Here is a 24,961-nt window from a genome sequence, read left to right as displayed (position 1 = left end):
GGAGAATGTTCTCGTATAAACTTGTCTTTAATAAAGTTAATTAATCACGCATGTTTGACGCGCATAGTATCGGAGCCAACGTAACTGACAAAATCATGAATTAGCCGTTGAGTGACGACTTTTTATCATTTTCTTCTCTCACCACTCTTTATTTCTTTCTTCTCTTCTCCCCCAAAAAGGAAGAAACCCTAAGAAGCTTTGGTTTCACCAAAAATGGCGGATTTTGGGTATTTTTCGGATACAGACGATTCAGCAGTAGAAGAGCTGGTTTCTCAAGCGAAGGAGCTTTCGGCTTTGGAGCAAATAGCTGCGATCAATTGTTCCGGATTCACCGATTCAACTCTCCCCGATGATCTCGAATCTCGTTTCCGTCGCCTCAAATCTCTTCCAGCTCCTCCACGAACCGACCCGGTTTCGTCATCTTCGTCGAAGAACACGAAGAAGCATCTCTCACAGTCCAAGAGCGTGGCGACTCATCATCCCAAGGAGGATGTGAATTTCTCAGGAAATCGAAGAAATCAAGGTAAAATTCCTGGTTCCGTGAGTTTATCTGATGAAGAATCGAGTAAAATCACGAGAAACAAACGAGATCTGGACTTGAAATCGAGTTCGCGAGCTGAGCTCGTCTCTAATGGAAGTGGAGATTTCTCAGATTCTGGAAACATCAGTGAGACTAAGATTTTCTCGCCAGTGAAACAAACCAGAAAAGAGAAACGCAGAGTCGTATCATCACCATCGTCTTCTTCGTCATCTTCGATTGATTTAGCTACACCACCATCAACAGATTCAGAACCAGAGAAGAAATCAAAATCGAAATCGAAATCCTCATCATGGTTCGACAAGCTATCTCCGTCGAAGATCATCGGATCAATTTGGCGTTCGTCACCGAAGAAATCACCAACCAACAACAAGAATCTCAAAAGTTGTAAATCGTTTAACACTGCTGCTACTTACTCTTCTGGTCGAGAGAGGAACATCGATTTCGACGAGTTTTTATCTGATCTGAATGCGTTTCCAGTCGAAGATCAGAGAAAAATGTTGAAGAAAGCTCTCAAAGAGCAGCAGAAGATGAGGAAAGAAGCAGCCGCGATCATCAAAATGGCCAAACAGGCTTCAGCTAAATTCGATTTTGATGATTGAGATTGAGAGAGAGAGATTTGGGATAATTTGTGCAATTTCGGTTTTGGCTGGTTTAGTTGTTTTTGGTTATTTAGTTTCCCGGTTTGAAGATATATGAATGTAACCAGAAGTATAAATAAAATTATAATTTAGTTATATCAACTTAAATTGTAATTTCATCCTCTGATAAAGCCAAGGGCACAAAAGCTATCGTTGATTCGTTTAACATAAGTGAAACCCATCAGTCAAATAATTCATAACAATTAAGAAACCTCTCAATAAGCAGTCTTAATGAAAATTAAAGCTAATCAAACTCCATGCCGTTTCAATCTTTTCGCGTTCTCATTCGTGCCGTTTATAAACCCTTGCAAGCTTCACTCATTCTCATCACAAACATTCCAAAAAATCAAAAATGGTAACCAAAACATTCCTCTTATGCTCTCTCTTAGCCATCTTCTTCTTGTTCGCTTCCACTTCTTCAGCTCACTTGAAAAGCCTAACCGTCGAGCTAATTCACCGTGACTCTCCTCATTCACCACTCTACAACCCTCACCACACCGTCTACGACCGTCTAAACGCCGCTTTCTTCCGTTCAATCTCCCGTTCCCGCCGTTTCACAAGTACCAAAACCGATCTCCAATCCGGTTTAGTCTCAAATGGTGGCGAATACTTCATGTCCATCTCCATCGGTACTCCACCGTCCAAAGTCTTAGCCATCGCTGACACGGGAAGTGACCTAACGTGGATCCAATGCAAGCCATGTCAACAATGTTACAAGCAAAACAGTCCACTCTTCGACAAGAACAAATCTTCCACCTACAAAACCGCATCTTGTGATTCAAAATCCTGCCAGGCTTTGTCCGAACACGAAGAAGGGTGCGACGCGTCGAGAGACATCTGCAAATACCGTTACTCTTATGGAGACGAATCGTTTACCAGAGGAGAAGTTGCAACCGAAACAATCTCCATCGATTCTTCCTCTGGCTCCCCTGTTTCTTTCCCTGGTACAGCCTTCGGCTGCGGTTACAACAACGGTGGTACATTCGAAGAAACCGGATCCGGAATCATTGGACTCGGAGGCGGTCCGTTATCGTTAGTCTCCCAGCTCGGTTCTTCCATAGGCAAAAAATTCTCTTATTGCTTGTCACACACGTCATCTACAACAAACGGTACAAGCGTCATAAACCTAGGAACCAACTCGATACCTTCCAAGCCAAGCGACGATTCCGCTACTCTAACTACGCCGCTAGTCGTAAAAGACCCGGACACTTACTATTTCCTGACTCTCGAAGCAATCACCGTCGGCAAAACCAAGCTTCCATACACAGGAGGAGGATACAGTTTAAACGCCAAATCAAAGAAAACAACCGGGAACATCATAATCGATTCCGGCACTACGCTTACGCTTCTCGACTCGGGATTTTACGATGCTTTTGGTGCAGCGGTGGAAAAATCAGTGACGGGAGCTAAACGTGTGAGGGATCCACAAGGGGTTTTAACACACTGTTACAAATCCGGAGACAAAGAGATCGGTTTACCGGAGATAACAATGCATTTCACTAACGCCGACGTGAAGCTGAGTCCGATCAACGCGTTCGTGAAACTCAGTGAAGATATGGTTTGCATGAGTATAATCCCGACAACTGAAGTTGCTATCTACGGGAACTTGGTTCAGATGGACTTTCTAGTCGGGTATGACTTGAAGACCAAAACTGTGTCGTTTCAACGCATGGATTGCGCTGGTAACTTGTGAAGCTAAAGCGATGTCGTCTTATTGATCTGATATCCATAATTATCTCAAATTTAATAAAATACTCAGTATTAATAATATCTTTACTTTTTTAGAAAGAAAACCTCAGAAACAAATAGCTCCAGCACCCAGTTTTAGTCCAATAACGCTTTTAAGTGAAGCCAGACCGACGAAAATGACTAATTTTTATCTATTTATTTTGAAAGCGATTGACTAATTATTTAAGCTAGTTGAAATAATTTCTATTTTCTAAAGTTATATGATAAATGCCTTTTAACAAAAAAAAAAGAAAAAAAAAAGTTATATGATAACCTCATGTTGAAAATGATATTTAGCTAATAAAACAAAGATATGGGCATATATCACCCTGAGGTCCAATTAATATTTGCCATTAAATATATAGAATAATAAACTTTTCATAAAAACAAAAATTAAGACGTCATTAAATTAAATATGAAGTTAATGAGTACAAAAATGAAGACCACTCAAATAAAGAAAGTGTTGGAAACCGAAGGAGGAGTAGCTAGCTGCTTCAACTTTCTCCACTATAACTCATTCTCCATTGTCGTTACCTTTTTGTTTTTGTTTTTTTTTTTCTCTACGACTGTTACCTGTAAAGAAAAGAGTTAAGGATCCATTACTTTATCTCCTCTGTTTCCTCAATCTGAGAAATTTTTAACTTAACCCTTTTCCCCAAATCTCTTGATCTATCATCGGTTGGTAGTACTGAAGAAACCGAACTTGAAGCTACTTAGAAATTGAGTTTTGGTTTTAAAAGACATGGAAGCTATAAGAAAGCAAGCGGCGAAACTCAGAGAGCAAGTCGCCAGGCAACAGCAAGTGGGTGGTGGTTTCTTAATTTTTTTTTCTAGATTTCTGTGTTCTTAGATTACTGAGATAATTTGTTTTGTGGGTATCAATAAAGGAGGAATCTTTGAAGTGGGAGATGGTTTAATTTATAACTTTTGGGAGTAGATAGGATTGTCGAGGTAGGAATTGGTTATGTAGTTAGGTGAAAAGTATGGACTTTGCTTGTTTTAGGCATAGGTTACCTTATAATTTCTAAATTTCAGACAAGATTTGTGTAGGCTTCTTTTATTTGTACTATAAAATATATGGTTATTGTGTAGGCGGTTTTGAAGCATTTAGGGCATGTTAACGCGGATGCTGTTGTTGTTGATGAAGAAGAGCTTCATTGTCATCAGAAGCTTCAAGATCTGTATAGCTCTACTAAGGCTGCAAAGGTAAAAGAGTGATTTAGTTTAGGTTTTTTTTCCTTAGGGTGTCTCGGATAATTTAATCTTCATTGGTGTTTTGGTTTATTGAAAATTTCTTCTGTTCACAGCGTTTGCAAAGGAACATTGTTCGTGGACTCGAAGGTTTCATTGCCACAGGCACGAAAGTTGTAGAGATTGGTAAGTTCTTGTTTTCTACCTGATCTCATATACATATTTCTTGGGATCAAATTTGTAATGTTCTACTGTATGTCCATAGGGTTGAAGTTTGCTGAAGATTTTAAGAAATATGGAGATGAGAATCCTGATGCTAATACTCCTCTCTCAAGAGTTGCACATCACTTTGGTACCTCTTACAAGTCGGTGGAAGGCGAGAGGGAAACGCTCCTTGGAGTTCTTAGTGAGCAGGTAAACTTTTTGGAACATTTTCATTTCATTCTCTATTCTTTTACCTGCCAGGGTCGCTCGAGAACATGTAATAAAGCTTTAGACTTTCGTTTGTTTAGGTTTGTGAGCCAATTCGTACAATGATATATAGTGCGCCTTTGGAAGATGCTAGGCATTTGGTGAATCACTATGACAGGCTGAGACAAGAAGTTGAAGCTCAGGTAAAAATCCTATTGAACCTCTCTCTGGTTTGCTTTGAGGCTATTTGAAACTTCTTGCGGTGTTGACCATTTGTGGAGGAAACACACGCTTTTTAAATAGGCAACTGATGTACTGAGGAGAAGATCAAAGTTGAAGGAATCTGATATTTCTGAAGAAGCCTACATTAAACTTAAGAATTCCGAATCGAGATTGGCGGAGCTCAAAACAAGTATGAAAACTCTTGGCAAAGAAGCTACCAAGGCCATGTTGGAAGTTGACGATCAGCAGCAGAATGTTACTTATCAGCGCCTTCGTGCTCTGGTAATCATCACTTGAATCATATTTCAGCTCATGATTATTTTACTTGTTCCTTTGATTGGATATGAAATGAAAATACCAACGCAGGTTGAAGCCGAGAGAACATATCATCGTAATGCTCTTGATATCCTCGACAAGCTACATTCTGAGGTCAGTAACTTGCTCTATATACATACTTCTGATTATGACTAGATACAATCAGTCATATGATCTGGTTTTGCTTTCTTATTCAGATGATTGCTGAGGAAGAATCTATAGGATCATCACCAAAGTCACTACCTTTACATTTAGAGGATGCTGCTTCTCTTCCCCAAGAAGAAGTGAGTTCAAATACCTCGGGAGAGATCAAATCAAATACCTCGGGAGAGATCAAATCAAATCGTCGAGAAGAAATGAAGTCTAATTCTCAAGAAGTAACCAAACCCAATCCCAAGGATGAAATGAAGTCCAGTCCTCAAAAAGAAACCAAATCCAATCACCAGAAAGAACTCAAGTCTAGTCCACAGGAAGAGATCAAGAAGTCCAATGGATCTGATGATCATCACAACCATCAACTTCTCAGTCAGAATGATTCTTACTTTCTTGCAAAGGTAAAGCCTTTAAAAACTCTTAACTCTGATTTGAGTCGATTTTACAAATTCAGAGGAGTAAAGAGTTATGTTTTCTTGTTTTTGGCAGGTTGTGCACCCGTTTGATGCTCAAGCCCCAGGGGAACTCAGTCTAGCTGTCGATGATTATGTAATTGTGCGACAGGTACATTCCCTGCCACCCGTGTTTAACAATACATACAAAACAGAAAAACATGATTTTAACAATTTGGTTGTGTTTGATGAAACAAAATTTCAGATGGCTGGAACAGGCTGGTCAGAAGGAGAATACAAGGGCAAAGCCGGATGGTTTCCTTCTGCTTACGTCGAGAAACAAGAGAAAGCTCCCGCGAGCAAGATCGTGGAAACAAACGCCAAGTAGCAGTGATCTCTTTCTTTAAACATATATATACATCCATAAAGTATGTGTAAGCTACGATTGTGTGTTTTTCTTCCGTCGTCTTACATATCATCATAAGCTCATACGTAAGTATGATTAGGTCAAGATATGTATCCACGAGTAAATATGATCTGTGTAAGAGATACGATACGATTGTGCTTTTTCTTCCTCTTTCTTAAGTCTTAACTCTCGAGTCGATTTCTCCATGATGAGAATCCTGTTTTATCTTCTGTAATCTAACTCTAATTATGATAATATGATCTTTCAGTTTCTTGTTTCAGTACCTCTCGTAAAGCTTGCTTCTTTATAAATCTAAGTTGAAATCAGCTTCAGAAACCGTACAGAGTTTGAATCGTAAAGACTCTGTTTTTGTAATGTTTATGTACACGAAAGTTCAGAACTTTTAACATTTTCATTACATTTGTTTTGTTTTGGGACAAACCATAAAAACTGTAACGCCTTTTTTGGTGGTAAGCACAATTGTATTCTGCTGACATGAGTATGGGTTCTGTACAAACTCCATCACTTCTTATGTACAATAAGATGCTCAAATCTCTTGCTGAGACAAAGAGTTACACGAAAGTTTTGGCTTTGTTCGGTGAATTGCGAGGACAAGGCTTGTATCCTGATAGTTTCACTTTACCGGTTGTTCTGAAATCAATTGGTCGTTTGAGGAAAGTTCTAGAAGGTGAGAAGGTTCATGGTTATGCTGTGAAAGCTGGGCTTGAGTTCGATTCTTACGTATCTAATTCACTCATGGGGATGTATGCTTCAACGGGTAAAATGGAGATCACTCATAAAGTGTTCGACGAAATGCCTCAACGAGATGTTGTTTCTTGGAACGGGTTGATTTCTAGTTATGTTGGACATGGGAGGTTTGAGGATGCTGTTGCTGTTTTTAAAAGGATGAGTCAGGAGACCAATTTGAAGGCTGATGAGAGTACGATTGTGAGTACTCTTTCAGCTTGTTCGGTTTTGAAGAATTTGGAAGTTGGTGAATGGATTCATAAGTATGTTGTCACAGAATTTGAAATGAGTGTTAAGATTGGGAATGCATTGGTTGATATGTTTTGCAAATGTGGGTGTCTCGATAAGGCTAGAGCTGTTTTTGATTCGATGAGAGACAGGAATGTCAAGTGTTGGACTAGCATTGTTTCTGGGTATGTTAGTAATGGTAAGATTGATGAGGCGAGAGAGTTGTTTGAGAGAAGTCCTGTAAAGGATGTTGTTCTGTGGACAGCTATGATGAATGGTTATGTTCAGTTTAACCGGTTTGATGAGGCACTGGAATTGTTCAGGTGCATGCAGACTGAAGGAATCAGGCCTGATAATTTCGTACTAGTCTCTCTCTTGACAGGTTGCGCGCAGACGGGAGCTTTAGAGCAAGGGAAGTGGATACATGGGTACATACGTGAGAATAGAGTTACAGTAGATAAAGTAGTTGGTACTGCTCTTGTAGACATGTATGCAAAATGTGGATGTATTGAGACAGCTCTAGGGGTTTTCTATGAAATGAAGGAGAGAGATACGGCTTCATGGACATCACTTATCTACGGTCTTGCAATGAACGGGATGTCAGGGAGAGCTTTGGATTTGTATAACGAAATGGAACATATCGGTGTTAGACTAGATGATATAACCTTTGTTGCGGTCTTAACAGCTTGTAATCATGGTGGATTTGTAGAGGAAGGACGTAGGATTTTCTATTCAATGAACAAAGTACATAAGATCCAGCCTAAGTCAGAGCACTGCAGCTGTCTGATTGACCTACTATGCAGAGCTGGATTATTAGATGAAGCAGAGGATTTGATAAGTGAAATGCGAAGTGAAAACGATGAAACTCTTGTTCCTGTGTACTGTTCTTTGCTTAGCGCTGCTCGGAACTATGGGAACGTAGAAATAGCTGAACGGGTAGCGGAAAAGCTCGAGAAAGTGGAAGTAAGTGATTCCAGTGCTCATACTCTGCTGGCAAGTGTATACGCATCTGCTAATAGATGGGAAGATGTAACGAATGTGAGAAGGAGAATGAAAGATATGGGAATCAGAAAGTTTCCTGGTTGCAGCTCCATCAAGATTGAAGGGGTTTCTCATGAATTTATTCTTGGAGATGATCCATCATATCACCCAAAAATGGATGAGATCAACTCAATGCTGCATCAAACGACAAATCTGATGGTGGGTTTGGAACATGAAGAAATTGAAATTTGATAACTTTCTTGTATATTCTCTAACGAGTTCCCTTAAATCATTGACATTTGTTTCCCTGCTTTTAAGTAATCATGAATATAAGCTAATGAATCGATATGAGTTTGAAATCAGGTTCTTTAACTGAACCAAGATTTTGACTGAGACTGAGGAAGAAGAAACATGGATTATTTCAAAAGAAGAATTCAGAGTTTTTCTACAAAGGTCGCAACTATACAATTCAATTTCATGTTCAAATAAAGTTTCTTTTTCCAAAAATCTGAACAAAAAAAAAGAAAAGGAAGGGGCTGAAAATGAATGGCTCAAATCTTGTAAAACTGGAGGGCAAAAGTAAATGGCAACACAAACACAAAGACTCTGTTCCATTACTGGAGGTTGATGGATCTTCATTGGCATTTGCAGGTTTTCTTGGGGGGAGCAAAACTGTAATGGAATAGACACAAGGCATCTGGAAATTCCCAAATAGATTCTGTTTACTTTTTCTCAGGTGGTGAGTTCATGCAATCAATCGGAGCCGGAATCATAAAATTCGCTGGGGCAAGGAGTCATGACTTCTGATTCAAGTAACTGGACAACCCGATGCATCGTGGGACGCTCTTCTGGACTCGACGACACACACTGTGTTGCTATTGATAGAAGAGCATCCAAGCTCTCTATCTGCATTCCTTCACAGTTTGGATCAACGATCTCCCTTGGCCGTTTCTCGCTGATTAAGAACTTTAGCTGCAAAAAGATCATTAACCAAAAGTTCGTTTAATCAAATTTATCGGAATCAAAACATCAATATCAAAACAAAGAATGTCATTTGCGTACCCAACCAACAACGTTAAGGCCTTTCTCAATGAAGGAAGCATCTGTTGGTCGTTTCCCACTCAAGATTTCAAGAACCAAAACCCCGAAACTGTATACATCTGTTTTCTCGGTTGCTCTACCGCTTTGCATATATTCTGTCAAGTCAAAGTCAGATGGGAAACTCTCAGCATTTCGAAGATCAAATCTTTAGTAAGTGAAGACTCTCAAAAGGCCTTTACCTGGAGCTAAGTACCCAAATGTGCCTGCAACAATGGTTGTAATATGGGATTCTTCGTCTTCCAACAACTTGGCTAGACCAAAATCCGACACCCGTGCCTGGAGATTGCCATCAAGCAAAATGTTGCTCGACTTTATATCACGATGTATAATCCTAGGAGAACAATCATGATGCAAATATGATAACCCTTTCGCAGCTCCTATGATGATATTTACACGCGAATCCCAGTCCAGTTGCTCGCCTCTCTCTACTAATTCAAGAAACCAAACATTCTCAGTGAAATATTCATAATATGGAAGAGAGTTGTACAGAGGAGATTGGTGATACCATGAAGTGCTTCATCAAGGCTACCACCGGGCAAGTAATCATATAACAGTAGCTTTGATGTTGGCGAATTGCAATATCCACGTAGATTCACTAGGTATCGGTGTTTGATGCTGCCAAGAATCTCAAGCTCCCGCTCAAAAAAACGATCAAACCCTTCGTTTAATTTAAGAATTCTCTTCAATGCAAAAACGTTGCCATCATCCATGGCCAGCTTATACACTGTTCCAAAGCCCCCACATCCGATAATGTGCTCTTCATTCAGCATTTCCAGCTTCTTAATAATATCTTTGGAAGAGTAAGGCAAATCTCCGTGGAACATCACAATAGAAGCACCTGAATTGAGAAAGTCATAATGAAGCTTTTGGAAATGGAGGGAAATTGATTTTTTTTCCGAGATAATATCAACAAAAATAAAAATCAACATGGCTCACCTCCACCAACATCCTTTGCAAGGCTTTTAATCTCGACTTTACCGAGCTTTTTATATAAAAAGCATCCCCAGAAACACATCAGTGACACTAGAAGCAGCGCACCTACGGTTGCTGATGCACTAATAAGCAGCTTACCCGAGTTTTTCTTCGGATTTTGACCTATAATGTAGAAGACACCAAATATTTATATCTAACTTTATTGATAGGGCCACAACAAAACCTGTATATTGACCAGAAACTTGCTAGGATGCATAGTTGCTTTACCTGATTGGGAATTTGAAGAAGGGTTTCGACTATCATCTTGGCACACGACATCAATTTGCTTTCCACACAAGTTAAGATTTCCAATGAAGCTGTAGGGGTAATGTATCAGTTTGAAAACCTTTTTTTAGTTTCAGCTGCACTAATACAGGCTAGCTAAATAATTACTGTGGTAAAAAAATCATCCCAAATATAAATGAAGCACTGAAAGGAGAAAAGGGATTTAATTGTCTTACGAGTTCTTAGAAAATCCAGGGAGCACCCCGTCAGAAGGTATTTCCCCCACCAGGAAGTTGTTTGAGACATTGCTTCAAAAGACAAAAATAAACAAAAAGATTCACAGAACTGGAATATGATCAATAACAGCGGAAGTCAGAGATTAAGGTGCTCACAAGTTAGCGAGCTTTTTCAACTGCCCAAGCGAAGCAGGGATAGCTCCACTGAGAGTGTTGCTTGACATGTCCCTTGAGGATATAATAAAAAAAGTCGAAAGTTAGTTTTAGAACACAGAAGAGAACAACCACTAATTGAATTAAGTTAAACCAAAGTAACATTATCGTGCTTCTCAATTACAGTACTTTTATAGGCTCACTAAGAGTAGAGGTATAACTAGTTCTGAATACAATGTAGTATACAAAGGTATTATGCAGTCATCCATAGGTTACCATGATCCTAAATGGTAACAGAAGTAAATGAAACAAACAGCAACAGATATTCCAGAGACCAGGAGACCGACGCATCTGCAAATATATGGAAGAGGGAAAGAAAAAACCATACAGCTTTTGAAGGCCAGGCAGGTCTCCTATCTCAGCTGGGATTGGTCCAGTGAAGTAGTTACTCTGCAAGTAACTGCAAAACCCAGTTGGACAATTTTGATGACCATGAACAACTGATATTGGTCTCTCAGAAACCATGTGGAATTCAGCATAAATATCCTGGAAAAGCGCTTACATTTCTTCCAATGCCGTGCAATTTCCCAATGCTGTAGGTATTGATCCATATAAATCATTGTTGTGAAGCATTCTGCAACGACGTACAGGTGATCAATGATCACTATCAGAGTAAGTATACTCTTAATTAATAAAATGAATTTAAGGTTAGAGAGTACATACAAGAGCCTTAAATGGTCGAGCTTTCCAATCTCAGGAGGTAAAGGTCCCATTATTTTGTGATAAGTAAGATTCCTGCGAAACAAGAAACATTAAGGAACACAAATACTGAAGATAAAAAGCTTAAACCCCAACAAGATTTCAAGACTTACAAGGTTATCACTCTCTTCGTTTTTGCATCACATGTCACTCCATTCCATTTACATGGATCTGGATCTTCTGGTCTCCACTGATGGATGAAACTATCTGATCTACTAACTGCATTTCTGAAGCTCAGAAGCGCCTCGCCTGAATGGTGTAACAAGCCAAAAAAGGATTAAAGCTCTAAAAAAACGGCGCAGGGCGCTATGAATGGTAGGTAATAAGTGAGCGAATCATATGGCAGTAAGTGTACCGTCAGGACTAATGGCTTGATTTTCGTTTGATAGTGCACAAAGCAATGAGATCAAAAGAAGCCATGAACAGCAGCTTTTCATCTCACAGATGCCCACCATGGCACTGTCCAAGCATAATATAACTACTACCAATCATTTGAGAGAAGAGCACAGATAGTCAGCTATTTGATGATCCCATGTGTCTACTATGTCCAAGTAAGAAACTAGACTCCTGAAAAACGAAGGAAATACTTATATTATCAGATTAGAAACTAGACTCCTGAAAAACGAAGGAAATACTTATATTATCAGATTAGAAACTAGACTCCTGAAAAACGAAGGAAATACTTATATTATCAGATTAGAAACTAGACTCCTGAAAAACGAAGGAAATACTTATATTATCAGATTACTAAGGAGCCCTGAAGAATTTGAAAATTACACTTAGCACATAACATAAGATAAACAATTGTACATAACATCATACAGTAGCCCAAAAATCAAACAACTGATTTCTCAATAACACATCAACCTATGCATGCTCTCATCTACATTTTGAGTACCTGGAACAGTGAAACTGTCCCACAAGAATCCCACCCACTCCCCTAATTCCTAATATTAGAAAAGTGAGAGTGAAAAATTCTGCCAAACAAAATTACCAAATTCAGCATCATTAACCAAAAGAGCTCAAGCTTCAATAAGATTCAAACAGTTAAAACAATCAGAAACTCAAAATCAGAAAAAAAAAAAAAAAACGATTCAGCAAAAGANTCCGCAAAAAGAGCCAAAAGCCAACTCTTTCCCCGACAAATATCAAAAGGTCAAAACTTCAAAGAAGCAAAAGAATTAGTACCAAGACTACAAAATGGATCCGAGAGGAAGATGAAGAGGAATTGAGAAATTGAGAGACAGAGGAAGAAGACGACTAATTGAGCTGTAAAGCACGAAAATTTATATATTAACTAATCGAGACCCAAAAATAAAAATCACTTTTTTTTTTTTTTTGGGTTGTGTGTGTGATTTATTTTTATGGTAAGAGTGAAGAGAGAGAAAGCTAGAGAGTGTTGTGTTGTGTGTGAGAGAAGAGAAGTGTTTGTGTTTACAAATTTAATTAAGTTTTTGTAAGAGAGTTTGAGAGAAGAGAGAAGATGCTTTCTTCTCCAAAGCATACGACCAATGAGAAGAAACGAAGTGGGTCTCGCACGTGCCGATCTCGACCTCTCGCACGTGCCAACCGACGCTTTCCTATACTGATAGACAAACCCAATTATTATGCCAGCTACACCTTAGCTAGCCTCCTCCTATCTCTCTCTCTCGGTCGATACCTTCATTGGGCCCTTCTTAAGGCCCATTATACTAATTGACGAACCATAAGCCGACCGGTTTTCACAAACCGGTCGAGATTAGAAGCCATTGTTGCTGGTTTGGTTGGTCGTGTCGCAGTTTGCGTTTTTAATCGATGGCTACGGCGGCGACTCTTTCCCTGAAACCGCCGGCGAGCTTGTTCTACGGCGGGAATCAACGCGACGGAGGAAGGAGAGTCACTGTTGCACGAGTTTCTCGAGGCGAAAGGTTTCATGAGAGTATTGTTCGTCTCTCTGCTTCGACTGTGCTGTTTCTCGGGTTAAGCAGCCTTCGCGTCTGTTCTCCTGCCTCAGCTCGATTACTACCTCAGCCGATTGTGGCTAAGGAGAATGAAATCAACACAGAAACTATATCTGGTGCGTGAAATTTGAACATCTTCGTTACTCTTTGGGTTTCAATACATTTGAATTTTGTTGTCTAATGGAATGAGTTTTACAGGTGAAGTGAATCATGAAGTTGAAGAAGCAAAATTGGAAGCAGACTTCGAAGCTTACAAAGCTAAAGTGTATTCTCTGACTGTGCCGTTAAAACTCGTTGCCTTGCGTGGCTCAGTGCCACCATCATGGATCAAGGTTGTCTTAGTTTTTCACTTCTCTGTGTTCCATTTCTTATTTTGAATCTTAGCTTATTAGCTGAAATTGTATGTTTTTTGGATCGAGTTTAGGAATTTATGAGCTCACAAGGGAAGAGAGTGAGGTTAAAGACTCGGTTTCTAGCAAATCTTGAAGAGATTTTCTTTGATCTATGTAAGCCTAGTAAAAAGGGGAAAAAGGTTCTGCTTCGACTGCAGCAGCTGATATGATTAGTATTGGTGATTCTTGGCTGAGTTATGCTATTAAGCAAAAGCTGATTGAGCCAATGAAAGGGATTGAAGATCAAGATTGGTATAAAGGCTTGAGTGAGAAATGGAAGGTGAGAATTTAAATCAGTGGTTTTAGCAATATGAATATATCAGTCGTTGTGCAAGGGATGGATTTCTACATTGATCAAATAAATTGAGTTTGTTAGGTAGGTCTGGATGATATATGGTGATACAATAACACTAACTTGGGAGAATTTAGAGGCATAGTCTTATATGTGTTTCAAGTTTCTTCCTCTGTAAACTTGGAAATGTTCTTAGGGTTCATTTCATGACTTAGAAAGTCTCAGATTTATCTCCGCAGGAACTATGCGGGAGAAAAAGCTCCTGACGGTGAAACGTGGGCTGTCCCATATCGCTGGGGCACCATTGTAATAGCATACAAAAAGAGCAAATTTCAGAATTACAAATTGGCTCCGATAGAGGTTTGTATACTTTATATTGAAACGCTATCTTAAAAGAAGTGAATATCAGTGAACCTTTTCTCTGGCTTTAGGACTGGGATGATCTGTGGCGACCCGAGCTTGCAGGGAGGATCGCAATGGTAAATTGTCCTAGAGAGGTTATTGGTGCTGTTCTCAAATACATGGGAGCATCATACAACACGACAGACCTGGATTCACAAGTTGCTGGAGGAAGAATCGCCGTGGAAAAAAATCTAGCATCACTTATGAAACAGGTTTTTGCCTTTTTACTATCTCTCCATACCCTAAAGACTAAAAGAGAGCACATGAGTTTAACATGTTTCACTTAACATCTATAGTTATTGAGAAAAAATGACAATGGTGGCTGATCTTGTTTCCCTTTTTGCTTATAGATTAGACTGCTTGACAGTAACAACTATTTAAAAGCTTTCAATGTCGGAGATGTCTGGGTCACTGTTGGGTGGAGCAGCGATATTATCCCTGTCGCAAAACGTATGTCTAATGTTACAGTGATTGTTCCCAAGTCCGGGGCCACCTTATGGGCTGATCTATGGGTAAGTGACAGTCTTCAACTTTCTTGATATTCTGAATGCTACCATGTAACATATCCGGACACTAACCCCTGAAGCATCATCGTTATTCAAAGGCAATCCCGGCTGTTTGTGACTCTGGTTTAGAAGCAGAAAAGATAGGAGGACGAGTCCGAGGCCCATCTCCAATAATCCACCAGTGGATAGAATTCTGCTTGCAACCCGCAAGATCATTACCCTTCACACGGGAAGTGATTCCTGGTGCATCTCCTTCAGCTCTTGAGGGTACTCTGGTTAAACAACCAAAAGAAGCAAAGAAAGACAGATCAAAACTGGACACAAACCTCATCTCAGGTGTTCCTCCTCCAGAGATTTTGTCTAAGTGTGAGTTCTTGGAACCTTTACCAGAGGCTACGCTATTGGAATACCAGCTTCTGATTGATACTGTAAAGAAGCAAAACCAAAGACCTGGCCTTATGGAGAAACTACAGGACATTGTTTCGATTCGGGTTCCAGGTTTTAGGACAAAGCTTGACTCCGAGATGAAGAAAAATATTTGAGAGACTGACAAAAAGTGGAAATAGAATTTTTGTATTATTAAATAGAGCAACTTTTTACATTGAAAACAAAAAAAAACCCAAAAAATCTTCTCTCGTGCCCTCGTTCTCTCCTAACAAAGTAATGAAATATCATGTCATGAGGAGCGGTGAGAGATTGCATTTCCTGACGTTATTAGCCATTTGTATCACTGAGCAAAGATGCCAAAGTAGAAGATTGAGCAAGCAAAAGCAATAACAAAGCAGAAACATTTGTTTAATTTAAACGAAACAAATAGCCAAATACAATAACCAAACATCATTATTCAATTTATGTGATTTAACAGGTAAATTAGTCATTATTCAATTGAATAATGATGTTTGGTAAATTAGTCATTTTCAAGGCATAGGTCATTTTATTAGACTAGTAGAAAAAAAGGAACAAAATTTGAGGAAAAAGGAAACTCCCGTTACTTGACATTCTCATCATTAGCCAAATTAAGCGGTGTTATTTACAAAAACAAAAAATTGATATAGGGAAAGGTAATGTTTTCCTTTGGACCTAAAGCCAAAAAATAATTTTACTCGGGACTATACAGTAGTTCTTAAAACCAAAAAGCATCATGACTAATAAATATACCGTGGTTATTTGTGGTCGCATTAATATTAGCTATGAGTAGCCGAAGCGTTTCATATTCCTCTACTCAGTTAGTTGCTTTATAAGTCCAGTGACTCTGCGTATTCTCGAATTTGGTTACTTATAAAAAAAAATTATTGGCTGTGCTTCGAATTCATATTGTAATCTACCTCTCTCTCTTTCTCTCTCTCTCTCATTTTGGGTCTGTAGTTTAAATTGTTGGTTTTGTTTAGTTAACAAATTTGGTTGTTTGCCACTTGGGTTGTATGATTCATTTAACCTATCGATTCATGTTCTGGTAGTTTGATTGCAAGGAGTCTTCTTCATCAAGATCAATGGAGAAGCAATATGAAAAGACACTACAAGAAAACAAGTCTTTTGTGAGGAAAGGTTGCGACGGAGGACAGCTCTCGCAAATTTGCGGTAGATTTGCAAGGGATTTACGAGAAAACCAAAAACCATAGCACATCCCTCGCAAATTTGCGAGGAACTCAGTCGTCGCAAATCCATCGCAAAATTGCACGGGATTTACGACAAATTCGCTGGGAATGTCCCATCCCTCGCAAATCCATCGCAATATTGCGACGATTTTGCGAAAACATATTCCATAGCAAATTTGCTATGGAATTGCGAGTGAATTGCGAAAACTATAGCAAAGTTAGGATAATGATTTTTTATAAATATTACAAAACTTAATATAATTATTCTGAAATACATTTGAATTTGTTCATAAGGTGAATTTACTAACTTTTAACATTATTTTAATGGTTTTTACAAATTAGATATTCTAAGTTTGCGACATAATCGCGATTGATTTGCTAGACCCATAGCAAATTCGTCGCAAATCCATCGCTAATTACACAAAACATAACAATTCCCTCGCAAATCAAAACCCTTAACCCTTAACCCTAAACCCTAAAGACTAATTACATTATTATTAATGTTTACAAAGATGAATCCAAGACTTATAATCAAAGATAGCAGTGCAACACAAAATTCTTGGAGAATTGGACAATTTGGCAAATATTTGTCTCAATGTAATGAACATATATGTGATATAGTTTAGAACATCATCATGTTTGGAGTAAGAAGCAAAATTGGACAATTTTGCAAAATTTGATGATAGAAAAGAGTATGTACTTGAAAGTTAATTTGATTAATTTTTTAACATTACCTTTGATGGTTTTTACAAATTAGATATTCAAGGTTTGCGACAAATTAGCGACTGATTTGCTAGACCCATAGCAAATTCGTCGCAAATCTATCGCAAAATACTCAAAACATAGCAATTCCCTCACAAATCAAAACCCTAAACCCTTGAACCTTAACCCTTAAGACTAATTACATTACTAGTAATTATTAAAATGATATAATTCAATATTTATAATATAAGATAGGGCACTAATGACAATTGCAAATCCTAAACCCTAAAGATTTTGCGAGGGATTTGCTACGTTCCCTCGCAATTTGGTCGCGAAAAACTCTAAATAAGAAAATTTATATTAATTATTGTTTGTGATGCTTTTGCGAGGGACTCTAGTAAATCCCTCGCAAATTTTGCGTTGGAATTGCGACGCTATTAATTTCCTATATAAGTAAAAAACCTAGTTTGAGCGAAGCTCAAACCAACACCCGCAGCCGACAAACCCTAAACACTTCTCTTCTTCTTCCGATTTCATTCTTCTCCGGTTGCGTTCACCATTGCTTTAGGGTTTAGAGCACTTGTCTTCTCCGGTTGTCTTCTCCGGTTGCCTACAAACCCTCTCATCTTTTCTCCGGTTGTCTACTCCTCCTCTCATCTTTTCTCCGGTGTCTACTCCTCCTCCCATCCCTTCTCAGGTTAGTCTACTCCTCCTCTCATCCCTTCTCCGGCTAATCTCCTCCTCCTCTCTCTTCTTCTGTTGTTTTNTTTTAGGGTTCTAATTATATCGAATTTGAGGGTTTTAATTTAGTTTTTTTTGGACTTGTTTTTTAGATGTCTTCACAAGAGAACCAAAATCATTCTGGGAGCCAAAACGTTTACAGAAGATTTATATCTTCTCAAGGGTTATCTCCTCCCATCCCTTCTCGAAGGTTACCTTCTTCTGCCTATGCTCCAAGGGTAGCTTCTCCCGCCTCCTCGCAAGGTACCTCACTGGTGATCCAAGAGAATCGTCAAGGAACCTCACCGGCGGTGGAAGATCATCTTCCACCACCGCAATCGACTTCGCGTGTCAACGAGGAGTCTCCTCAGATCTCTTTTTTTACTTTGGAAGAGCTACTTACAAGTCCCGCTCGTGCTAGCTTAAAGAAATTGGACCCTAAACGCCCTCCGAGTACTCTATGGTAAGAATGTAGTTAGGGTTGTCTAATTTTTTAGATATATTTTCATTGATCCTCATTCCTTTTTTTCTTGTGTTTTGTAGGTTTGACGAGGATCCTTCGGTTGCTGCTACTGTTCGGGCCATCTTTGAAAGAGATTTCAAAGGAGCTCATGCCAATTGGACCCAAACACCAGGTGTGGTTGTAAACCGGTGGTTTGAAACGTTTGCGGTAAGTTAAATGTTTGTTGATGTGTTTAAATTACAGATTTTGTTTTTACTTACTTGATTCTGATTTTGATTCATGTTATGTTTTTACAAGCAAACATATAACTGGGACCAGTCCATCAATGGGAGAGTTCGAGCCGAGTTTGAAAGCAAGTTGAAGACCCGGATGACTGATCAAGTGTCTCGGTGGAAGTCTAAGTGGAGAGTAAAAGGTGATGATGCAAAGCCGCGGTGGCTTGATCCGACAGTATGGGACGGCTTGGTCAAGTTTTGGTGTGAACCAAAATCTGAGGAAAAGAGCATCAATAGTCGAAATGCTCGATACAGTGATCCTGATGGCACTGGAATGCATAAACACCGGTCTGGTCAGACCTCCTTTAAAGCTCGTGCACGAAAACATGTAAGTATGTTTAGTTAGTTATTTAGTACAATTACCTATAAATTCTTGCTTTAGTCTAATACTTTGTTGTTTCATATCTTTGTTAAGTTGGAGATGACTTGTGAGGCACTTCCTGATTTCTTGAAAGTCCTAGAAGATACTCATAGGAAACCTGATGGGTCGTTTGTGGATGGATTATCTGAGAAAGTATACCATGAAGTGTCATCGAGGATAACTGAGGCTGAAACTGGGCTATGCTCAGGGGACAACATAGAGAGTAGTGCTTCTGGCGGATTGTCAGTTAGTATGAAGAACCGAATTTTTGCTGAGGTAAATTCTTGAACTTTACATACTGTTTTGTTTTATCTCTTTGAACTTTACATTGTGTCTCTGTTTTTTGTTGTTTGCAGGTTGCTCCGAAGAAGAAAAATAGGATATATGGAGTCGGTACTATGCAAACTGAAGCATCTTCAGCTCAAGTTGTTCTGACGCCTACTCCGACTGAAGATCCAGTCATTCTAGCTGAGAAGCTTTCTCAGGCCGAAGCTGTTCTTGCGAGTCAGTCTACTCAGCTAGAAGATTATGCATTGAAGTTGCAACAAAATACTCAGAAGATGCATTGCTATGATGCCTACTTCGATTATCTATCTGAGAAGGACCCTGAATTTGCTGCAAGATTTCCCCGACCTGAGACTGCTGCCACCAATGAGACCGGAGCAGGAGATACCGGACCTGAGACCGGAGCAGGAGGTATCACCAGACCAACTTAGGATCTCTTGTGTTTATGTGTTTATGTGTTTGTATCCGAGAACTTGTGTTTGTATATTCAGAAGATGTGTTTGATTTTTGTTTTGAACTTATATTATTATGTTTATGTAAGTTTAACAACATTTTGTATTACAAGTTTAATTTCAGTTTTCATTCAAAGTTTTTTTGGGCTAATTATGAATTTTAGTTTGCCTAATTAGAAATTAATCATAATTAATTTGCATAATTAAAAATAAACATAATTACAAAATGAATAATTCCTAATTCAAATCTCAGCTGTTGCGACGGACATAAATGTTGCAAATCCATCGCAAATTTGCGAGGGATTAGCTTTAACCAAATTGCGAGGAATCTGCTATTGATATTGTCCCTCGCAATTTGCGTTGATTTTGCGACGGCATTTTTTTCCTCGCAAAATTTTCGAGGGATTTGTGACGTTAACCAATTTGCAAGAAGCGATTTGCGAGGGAAGTGTGTTCCTCGCAATTCTGTCGTTTTTGCCTATTTGCGAGGGATTTGCTATGAATTCTTCCATCGCAAAAGGCTTGTTTTCTTGTAGTGAGAAGATCACATGGATGATTAAGAATTTCTCCTCTTTGCAATCTGAGAAAGTTTATTCAGATAATTTCATAGTTGGTGACTCCAGATGGTAAGAAATCTTCTTCTCTAATTTTTTCGTTCATTTTAGGTTTATATTTCATATTGTACTTTGCTTTATTGGTTTTGGTTTTTACTTGTCAGGCGTCTTCAGGCCTATCCCAAGGGAGATACGCGTAGTAATAACAAATGTTTGTTTGTCTTTCTCAATGTTGCTGATTCAGAATCTTTGTTGCATGGTTGGAAAAGACACGTCAAATTTCGCCTAACTGTTGTTAATCAAATGTTGGAGAAACTTTCCCAACAAAGAGGTAAATTGTGTTTCTTAAGGCAGACAAAATTAAGGTCATGTTTGATGTTCTATTTGTCATAGACTTTGTCGGACTTTGTGTTGCTGCTAGATTCTTTTTTATGTTTTGTACAGTTCTTGTTTTGACTTAAGTTCTATGTTTGTGACTTTATATATAGTATCTCAGAACTGGTTTGAAGAGACGTTCAAAAGCTGGGGTTTCTCTAAAATGCTTCCCCTTGCCAAACTTGTTGACCAAAATGATGGTTTTTTGATGAATGGAGAAGTCAAGATTGCAGCCGAGGTTGGTGTTCTTGAAGTTGTTGGCAAATCAGATGTAGTAGAGGAAACTTTATTAGTTAATGAAATTGTCGAATGCAATGGGTTTCAAGTTCTTCCTTCACAGGTACGAAAACTACTTGTAAACTATATAAGTCACTTTCTTGTACAGGTTGCATATTTGGTTTGTTGGTATGTTTTGAGATCTCGAAAAAAATGACATCTGAGATGGTTTTGTCACGTACGTGCAGGTAGAACTGTTAACAATCTGTTCGAAGAGCACCCATACATTGCATCAAAATTCCGTCCGAAGAACCCACATCTGAGAACAACATACTTGGATAGCCTACTAAGCTTGACTGAGATCCTGTGCCAGTCCCCTGAAGAACTCTCAACTGATGATCTGGCCAGTGCTTATTCTACACTAATCTGTGTGACAAAAGCGGGGTTTCAGTTGGATTGGTTCGAGGAGAAACTAAGAGAAGTTGGTGAGACTCGTGTGCAAGAAATTGAGGAAGAGTTGGAGGGCATGAAGGCTCTGCTGGAGTTCTTACGATGATGTTGTTTTATGAATTGAATTGTTGTAGGCAGTTGAGAGTTTGGCTCTAATCTTTGTTTTGAAACTTTTCTTGTCAGTGAGGTTTCCTTAAGTTTCTTTTATTGCGCTTTTGTTTCTTCTTGGAAAAGAAATTCAAAAAATGTCTTAGTGTCTCAATTCATGCTGAGGATACATGTTATCTAATAGACATGTGAAGATGACTACAGTCTACAGACAGTGATGATGATGCTTGTGCTGATATTAAATCAGTTAATTTCTCACATAAGAATAGTGTAAATTTGGAACCTATCTAACAGAGAAAGAACTAAAAGAACAGCTGCGATGGTTGGATAAGAAGATATTTGGTTCATCAAGCTTCTTCTTATATATGTGTCTTTAGCTCTCTTTCTTGATTTGATTTTACATGTCCCCTTCCTTTGTTGGATCTTCCACAAGTTGCTCAGAGACTGCATTTGTGTCTTTTCACTTCCTCAAGAATCTTGTCTGTCTCCATACTTCTCTGTTTTCAATTTCCCGATAATATTCTCCAACTATAAATCAAAAACCAATAAAGGTTTAAAGCGAGTATTTTATCAGACTTGATGGAAGAATTAAGAGAACAAAATTAGAACATCACTTGATAATCAACACTTTCTCATTATTGGTCAAAGAAACGGTGTTTAAGAATGGTTTCATTTTTTTTTTTGGAAGGTCTGTTATTGTTTAAAATTGATTTAGGGAAAGTTAAGTTTTCATGAATATTTTCTTGAGACAATTTAGGCTGTGGCCCCATCGGCATGTCAATTAGGGTTAACACATGCAGGTTAACTCGATCCCATCCTGAAAAATTTTGAGCTCACGCTTAATTATATATACTAGGTTAGACCCGTGCTAAACCGCGAAATATTTTTTATAAGTATTTTTAGATATGTTAAATTATTGAAAAATAAAATTGTGTTTGAATTTTAATTTCAATTAAAAGAATTTCATTTTAAAAAAGTTAATCATATATAATCTGAAGTAAGGCTCCATTAAACATGTTTCTCTTTAAAAAAAAAAAAAAGTCTACAGGTAATCATATATCATACATTAATCACTCAATTCTAATTTCTTTGATCCAAATGTCTTCGTTTTATAACGTCATCTAGGAAGAAGTGAGAAGATTGAGAAGAGAAAGCATTTTTATTCCTAAATTAGTTTATCCATTTTTTTAAGAGAAAATCTCCTTAAACAAAAATTAAAAGTGGCACTTTGACTTTAAACCTTCAAATTTTTAACTCCAATAATAAATTACTAAATGATTTTCAAGATTTTGTCACTTAAAATCTTGAAAATGACTTATATTTTAATGGGCACAAAAAAAATAAATGGAAAAATGATTCTATCAATGGTATATAGTTATTTTTATTTTAGTTTTTTTTTTAACATCTAAGCAATTATATTAATCATAAAAGTATTACATAATACATGAAACCATTGAAATACAACCATTGAACCAAATATAGGAAATTGAACACAATTTCGATGAAGAAGTGGAAGTGACTATGCTTTCCAACCGGAAGCCTTACTGGCAACAGATAAAATCTGTTAAATCCCCTCTTCATATACTTGTAAAAGGCTTAACATCTTATAGATGAAACTCCCAAATGCTTTTCGCATCACTTTGATTAAATAAATACTCTGATATGTTGCTTCAAAAGGATCAGGATCATGTCTTTCATATCGCCATATCCATTGTGTGTGGTTAGTGACCCCGATTTCCTTTTTCGTAGAGCCTGAAGAATCTGTTCCTGGGACAGCGAGACCATCATCACCATCATTGGACCATGACTCTGAACAGAGGAAAACATCACATAAGCCCATTCCTTCGATCACACAGATTTTTCTACTGATACCCGGATCAAATACCCAAATGATTTCTTCAAACCATATGTTTGAAGAAAATTCATCGGTTAAGAACCAGAGATGACGCCAGTGAAAGAAACCACTGGAAATAAACTGTATATGAAGGAATATATCACGCTTCAAACGGATCGACATGACACAGGACAAGAGACATCGGTAGAGTGACTCTTCCAATCTTGAATTTGGCAACGGCGTTAAATGAAACTGATAAGAGTTTGTCTCCATTGCAAACATGATCATAAACGTTGTTACCATCTCAGAAGAGAAAATAGATCGGAAAAGAATTCGATTAAAAAGTGTGTCTCTCATCATAATTATTAAGAATAAAAGAAGAAAAACTAGAAAAATGAGAAAAGAACCACCGGCAAACGCCGGCAGTCCTAAAAAACGGACGAAACTGTTGAAGATCTTCTTTGTTGTCGCCAAGGGGTAGAGAGAGAGTTACGGTTTTTTTTTTTCAACCTTTCAGAAATTTATTTATTTTAGTTAAAAGTAACTTTTATCACTAATAATGTATTTTAAAATTATTGAAAACTAAATGGAAAACATTTTTTAAAAAGTTATCGTTTATCATTATAAATATCATTAAAACATTTTTCAGATTTTTTTTATCATTAAATTAAATTGACTTTTTGTTTCTCTATTCAATTTTAGAATATAATAATTTAAAGTAACAGTAGTAATTTTGTTAATTTTATATATATATATATATATTAACGATATAGAAATCACATTAATATTTAATTTTTATTAAAATAAAAATATTATTAAAGTCAAATCATTATTTGGCCACATACATTCTATCATCTTCCCTTCTCTTAACTTTAATCAGATCAAAAGTTATGTGATAAGAGTAAATAAAATGACAAAGGATACAAAAAATCGATAATTGGAAAACAACATATACAAATGAAGTCCAAGAAGAAAAATAAACTTAATGTTGGGCATTTGTCCAGAGCTTGTCACCTCTTATCATAAAAGCAGATAATATCCATTTAGTATAGGAAAAAGCGTTACTTGTAATTTAAGTAACGTATTTGAGCTGATGCATCATTCTGAAAGCACAAAACATACCTCTCTCTTCTCTAACCAAATCATCTCGACTCCTCAAGCCATGACAAAGATCCAGCGATCAAGAACTTGCTAGGTAAGTTCCCAGGTAGTGGTGCTAAATACGTTATCTTCTTCCTCAGTATATCAACTTCCATCATTTACACAATGACACAAACACAGAGAAATTGTTGCATCATAAAAAAAAACAAAGAGAAAAGAAAGAAACATCAAAGAAACGTGAGGACCAAAAGAAACAAAAGCTTTTGATTTTGGACACAACAAGAACTTTTTAGAGATTACCTTGAGCCAATCTGGTCTGGTTCTTCTGCGTATAAGACATCGATAAAAAAAAGGCAGCAGATCGCGATCATCGATATTTAGTCACCCTCAACAGATTTGAAACCCGGTTGGACCTGATTGGCAGAGGTGATACTGAAGCTTGTGGTCCACCACCAATTCGGAAGACTTGCAGATCACTAAAGCTTGATGTATTGGCATACGGAGAGAGTTTTTCGATAGACCGTAAAAATATTTCATGA

General features: G+C 37.9%; 6 protein-coding genes and 1 pseudogene across 7 annotated transcripts; 6 read left to right on the top strand and 1 right to left on the bottom strand.

The window, feature by feature from the left end:
* On the top strand, window positions 122-1,275 carry LOC104777185 (protein FAM133A-like). The gene has a single exon (XM_010501393.2). The coding sequence runs from the start codon at window positions 214-216 to the stop codon at window positions 1,138-1,140; it is 927 nt and encodes a 308-aa protein (XP_010499695.1). The 5' UTR covers window positions 122-213; the 3' UTR covers window positions 1,141-1,275.
* LOC104777184 (probable aspartic protease At2g35615) lies at window positions 1,532-2,872 on the top strand. The gene has a single exon (XM_010501392.1). It carries the CDS (start codon window positions 1,532-1,534, stop codon window positions 2,870-2,872), a length of 1,341 nt encoding a protein of 446 aa, XP_010499694.1.
* Window positions 3,349-6,277, top strand: LOC104777180 (SH3 domain-containing protein 1). The gene is made up of 10 exons (XM_010501387.1): window positions 3,349-3,709; window positions 4,000-4,113; window positions 4,215-4,284; window positions 4,364-4,512; window positions 4,611-4,712; window positions 4,813-5,013; window positions 5,098-5,160; window positions 5,244-5,600; window positions 5,689-5,763; window positions 5,857-6,277. The coding sequence occupies exons 1-10, from the start codon at window positions 3,650-3,652 to the stop codon at window positions 5,977-5,979; spliced, it is 1,314 nt and encodes a 437-aa protein (XP_010499689.1). The 5' UTR covers window positions 3,349-3,649; the 3' UTR covers window positions 5,980-6,277.
* On the top strand, window positions 6,303-8,476 carry LOC104777182 (pentatricopeptide repeat-containing protein At1g31430-like). The gene has a single exon (XM_010501388.2). It carries the CDS (start codon window positions 6,493-6,495, stop codon window positions 8,203-8,205), a length of 1,713 nt encoding a protein of 570 aa, XP_010499690.1. The 5' UTR covers window positions 6,303-6,492; the 3' UTR covers window positions 8,206-8,476.
* Window positions 8,352-12,756, bottom strand: LOC104777183 (LRR receptor-like serine/threonine-protein kinase FEI 1). Of its 2 annotated transcripts, none has more exons than XM_010501389.1 (14): window positions 12,588-12,756; window positions 11,755-11,966; window positions 11,513-11,648; window positions 11,364-11,435; window positions 11,203-11,274; window positions 11,029-11,100; window positions 10,644-10,715; window positions 10,488-10,559; window positions 10,255-10,343; window positions 9,991-10,149; window positions 9,560-9,892; window positions 9,234-9,482; window positions 9,016-9,149; window positions 8,352-8,925 (listed from the first exon to the last, which is right to left on the bottom strand). In XM_010501389.1, exons 2-14 carry the CDS (start codon window positions 11,852-11,854, stop codon window positions 8,707-8,709), a joined length of 1,779 nt encoding a protein of 592 aa, XP_010499691.1. In that variant the 5' UTR covers window positions 11,855-11,966; window positions 12,588-12,756; the 3' UTR covers window positions 8,352-8,706. The 2 variants fall into 2 exon arrangements, with proteins under 2 accessions (XP_010499691.1, XP_010499692.1); XM_010501390.1 differs by having other exon boundaries at window positions 9,234-9,479.
* LOC104779009 (MATH domain and coiled-coil domain-containing protein At1g31390-like) lies at window positions 12,269-21,485 on the top strand. Its single transcript, XM_010503407.2, has 6 exons — window positions 12,269-12,313; window positions 12,498-12,554; window positions 20,325-20,410; window positions 20,503-20,669; window positions 20,827-21,081; window positions 21,178-21,485. The coding sequence occupies exons 1-6, from the start codon at window positions 12,269-12,271 to the stop codon at window positions 21,483-21,485; spliced, it is 918 nt and encodes a 305-aa protein (XP_010501709.2).
* Window positions 13,111-15,569, top strand: LOC104777179 (annotated as a pseudogene).

This window comes from Camelina sativa, chromosome 3, assembly GCF_000633955.1.
Source record: "Camelina sativa cultivar DH55 chromosome 3, Cs, whole genome shotgun sequence".
Classification (NCBI taxonomy): domain Eukaryota; kingdom Viridiplantae; phylum Streptophyta; class Magnoliopsida; order Brassicales; family Brassicaceae; genus Camelina; species Camelina sativa.
Note: the sequence above shows the minus strand (reverse complement) of the source record. Positions and strands in the feature narration are given on the sequence as shown.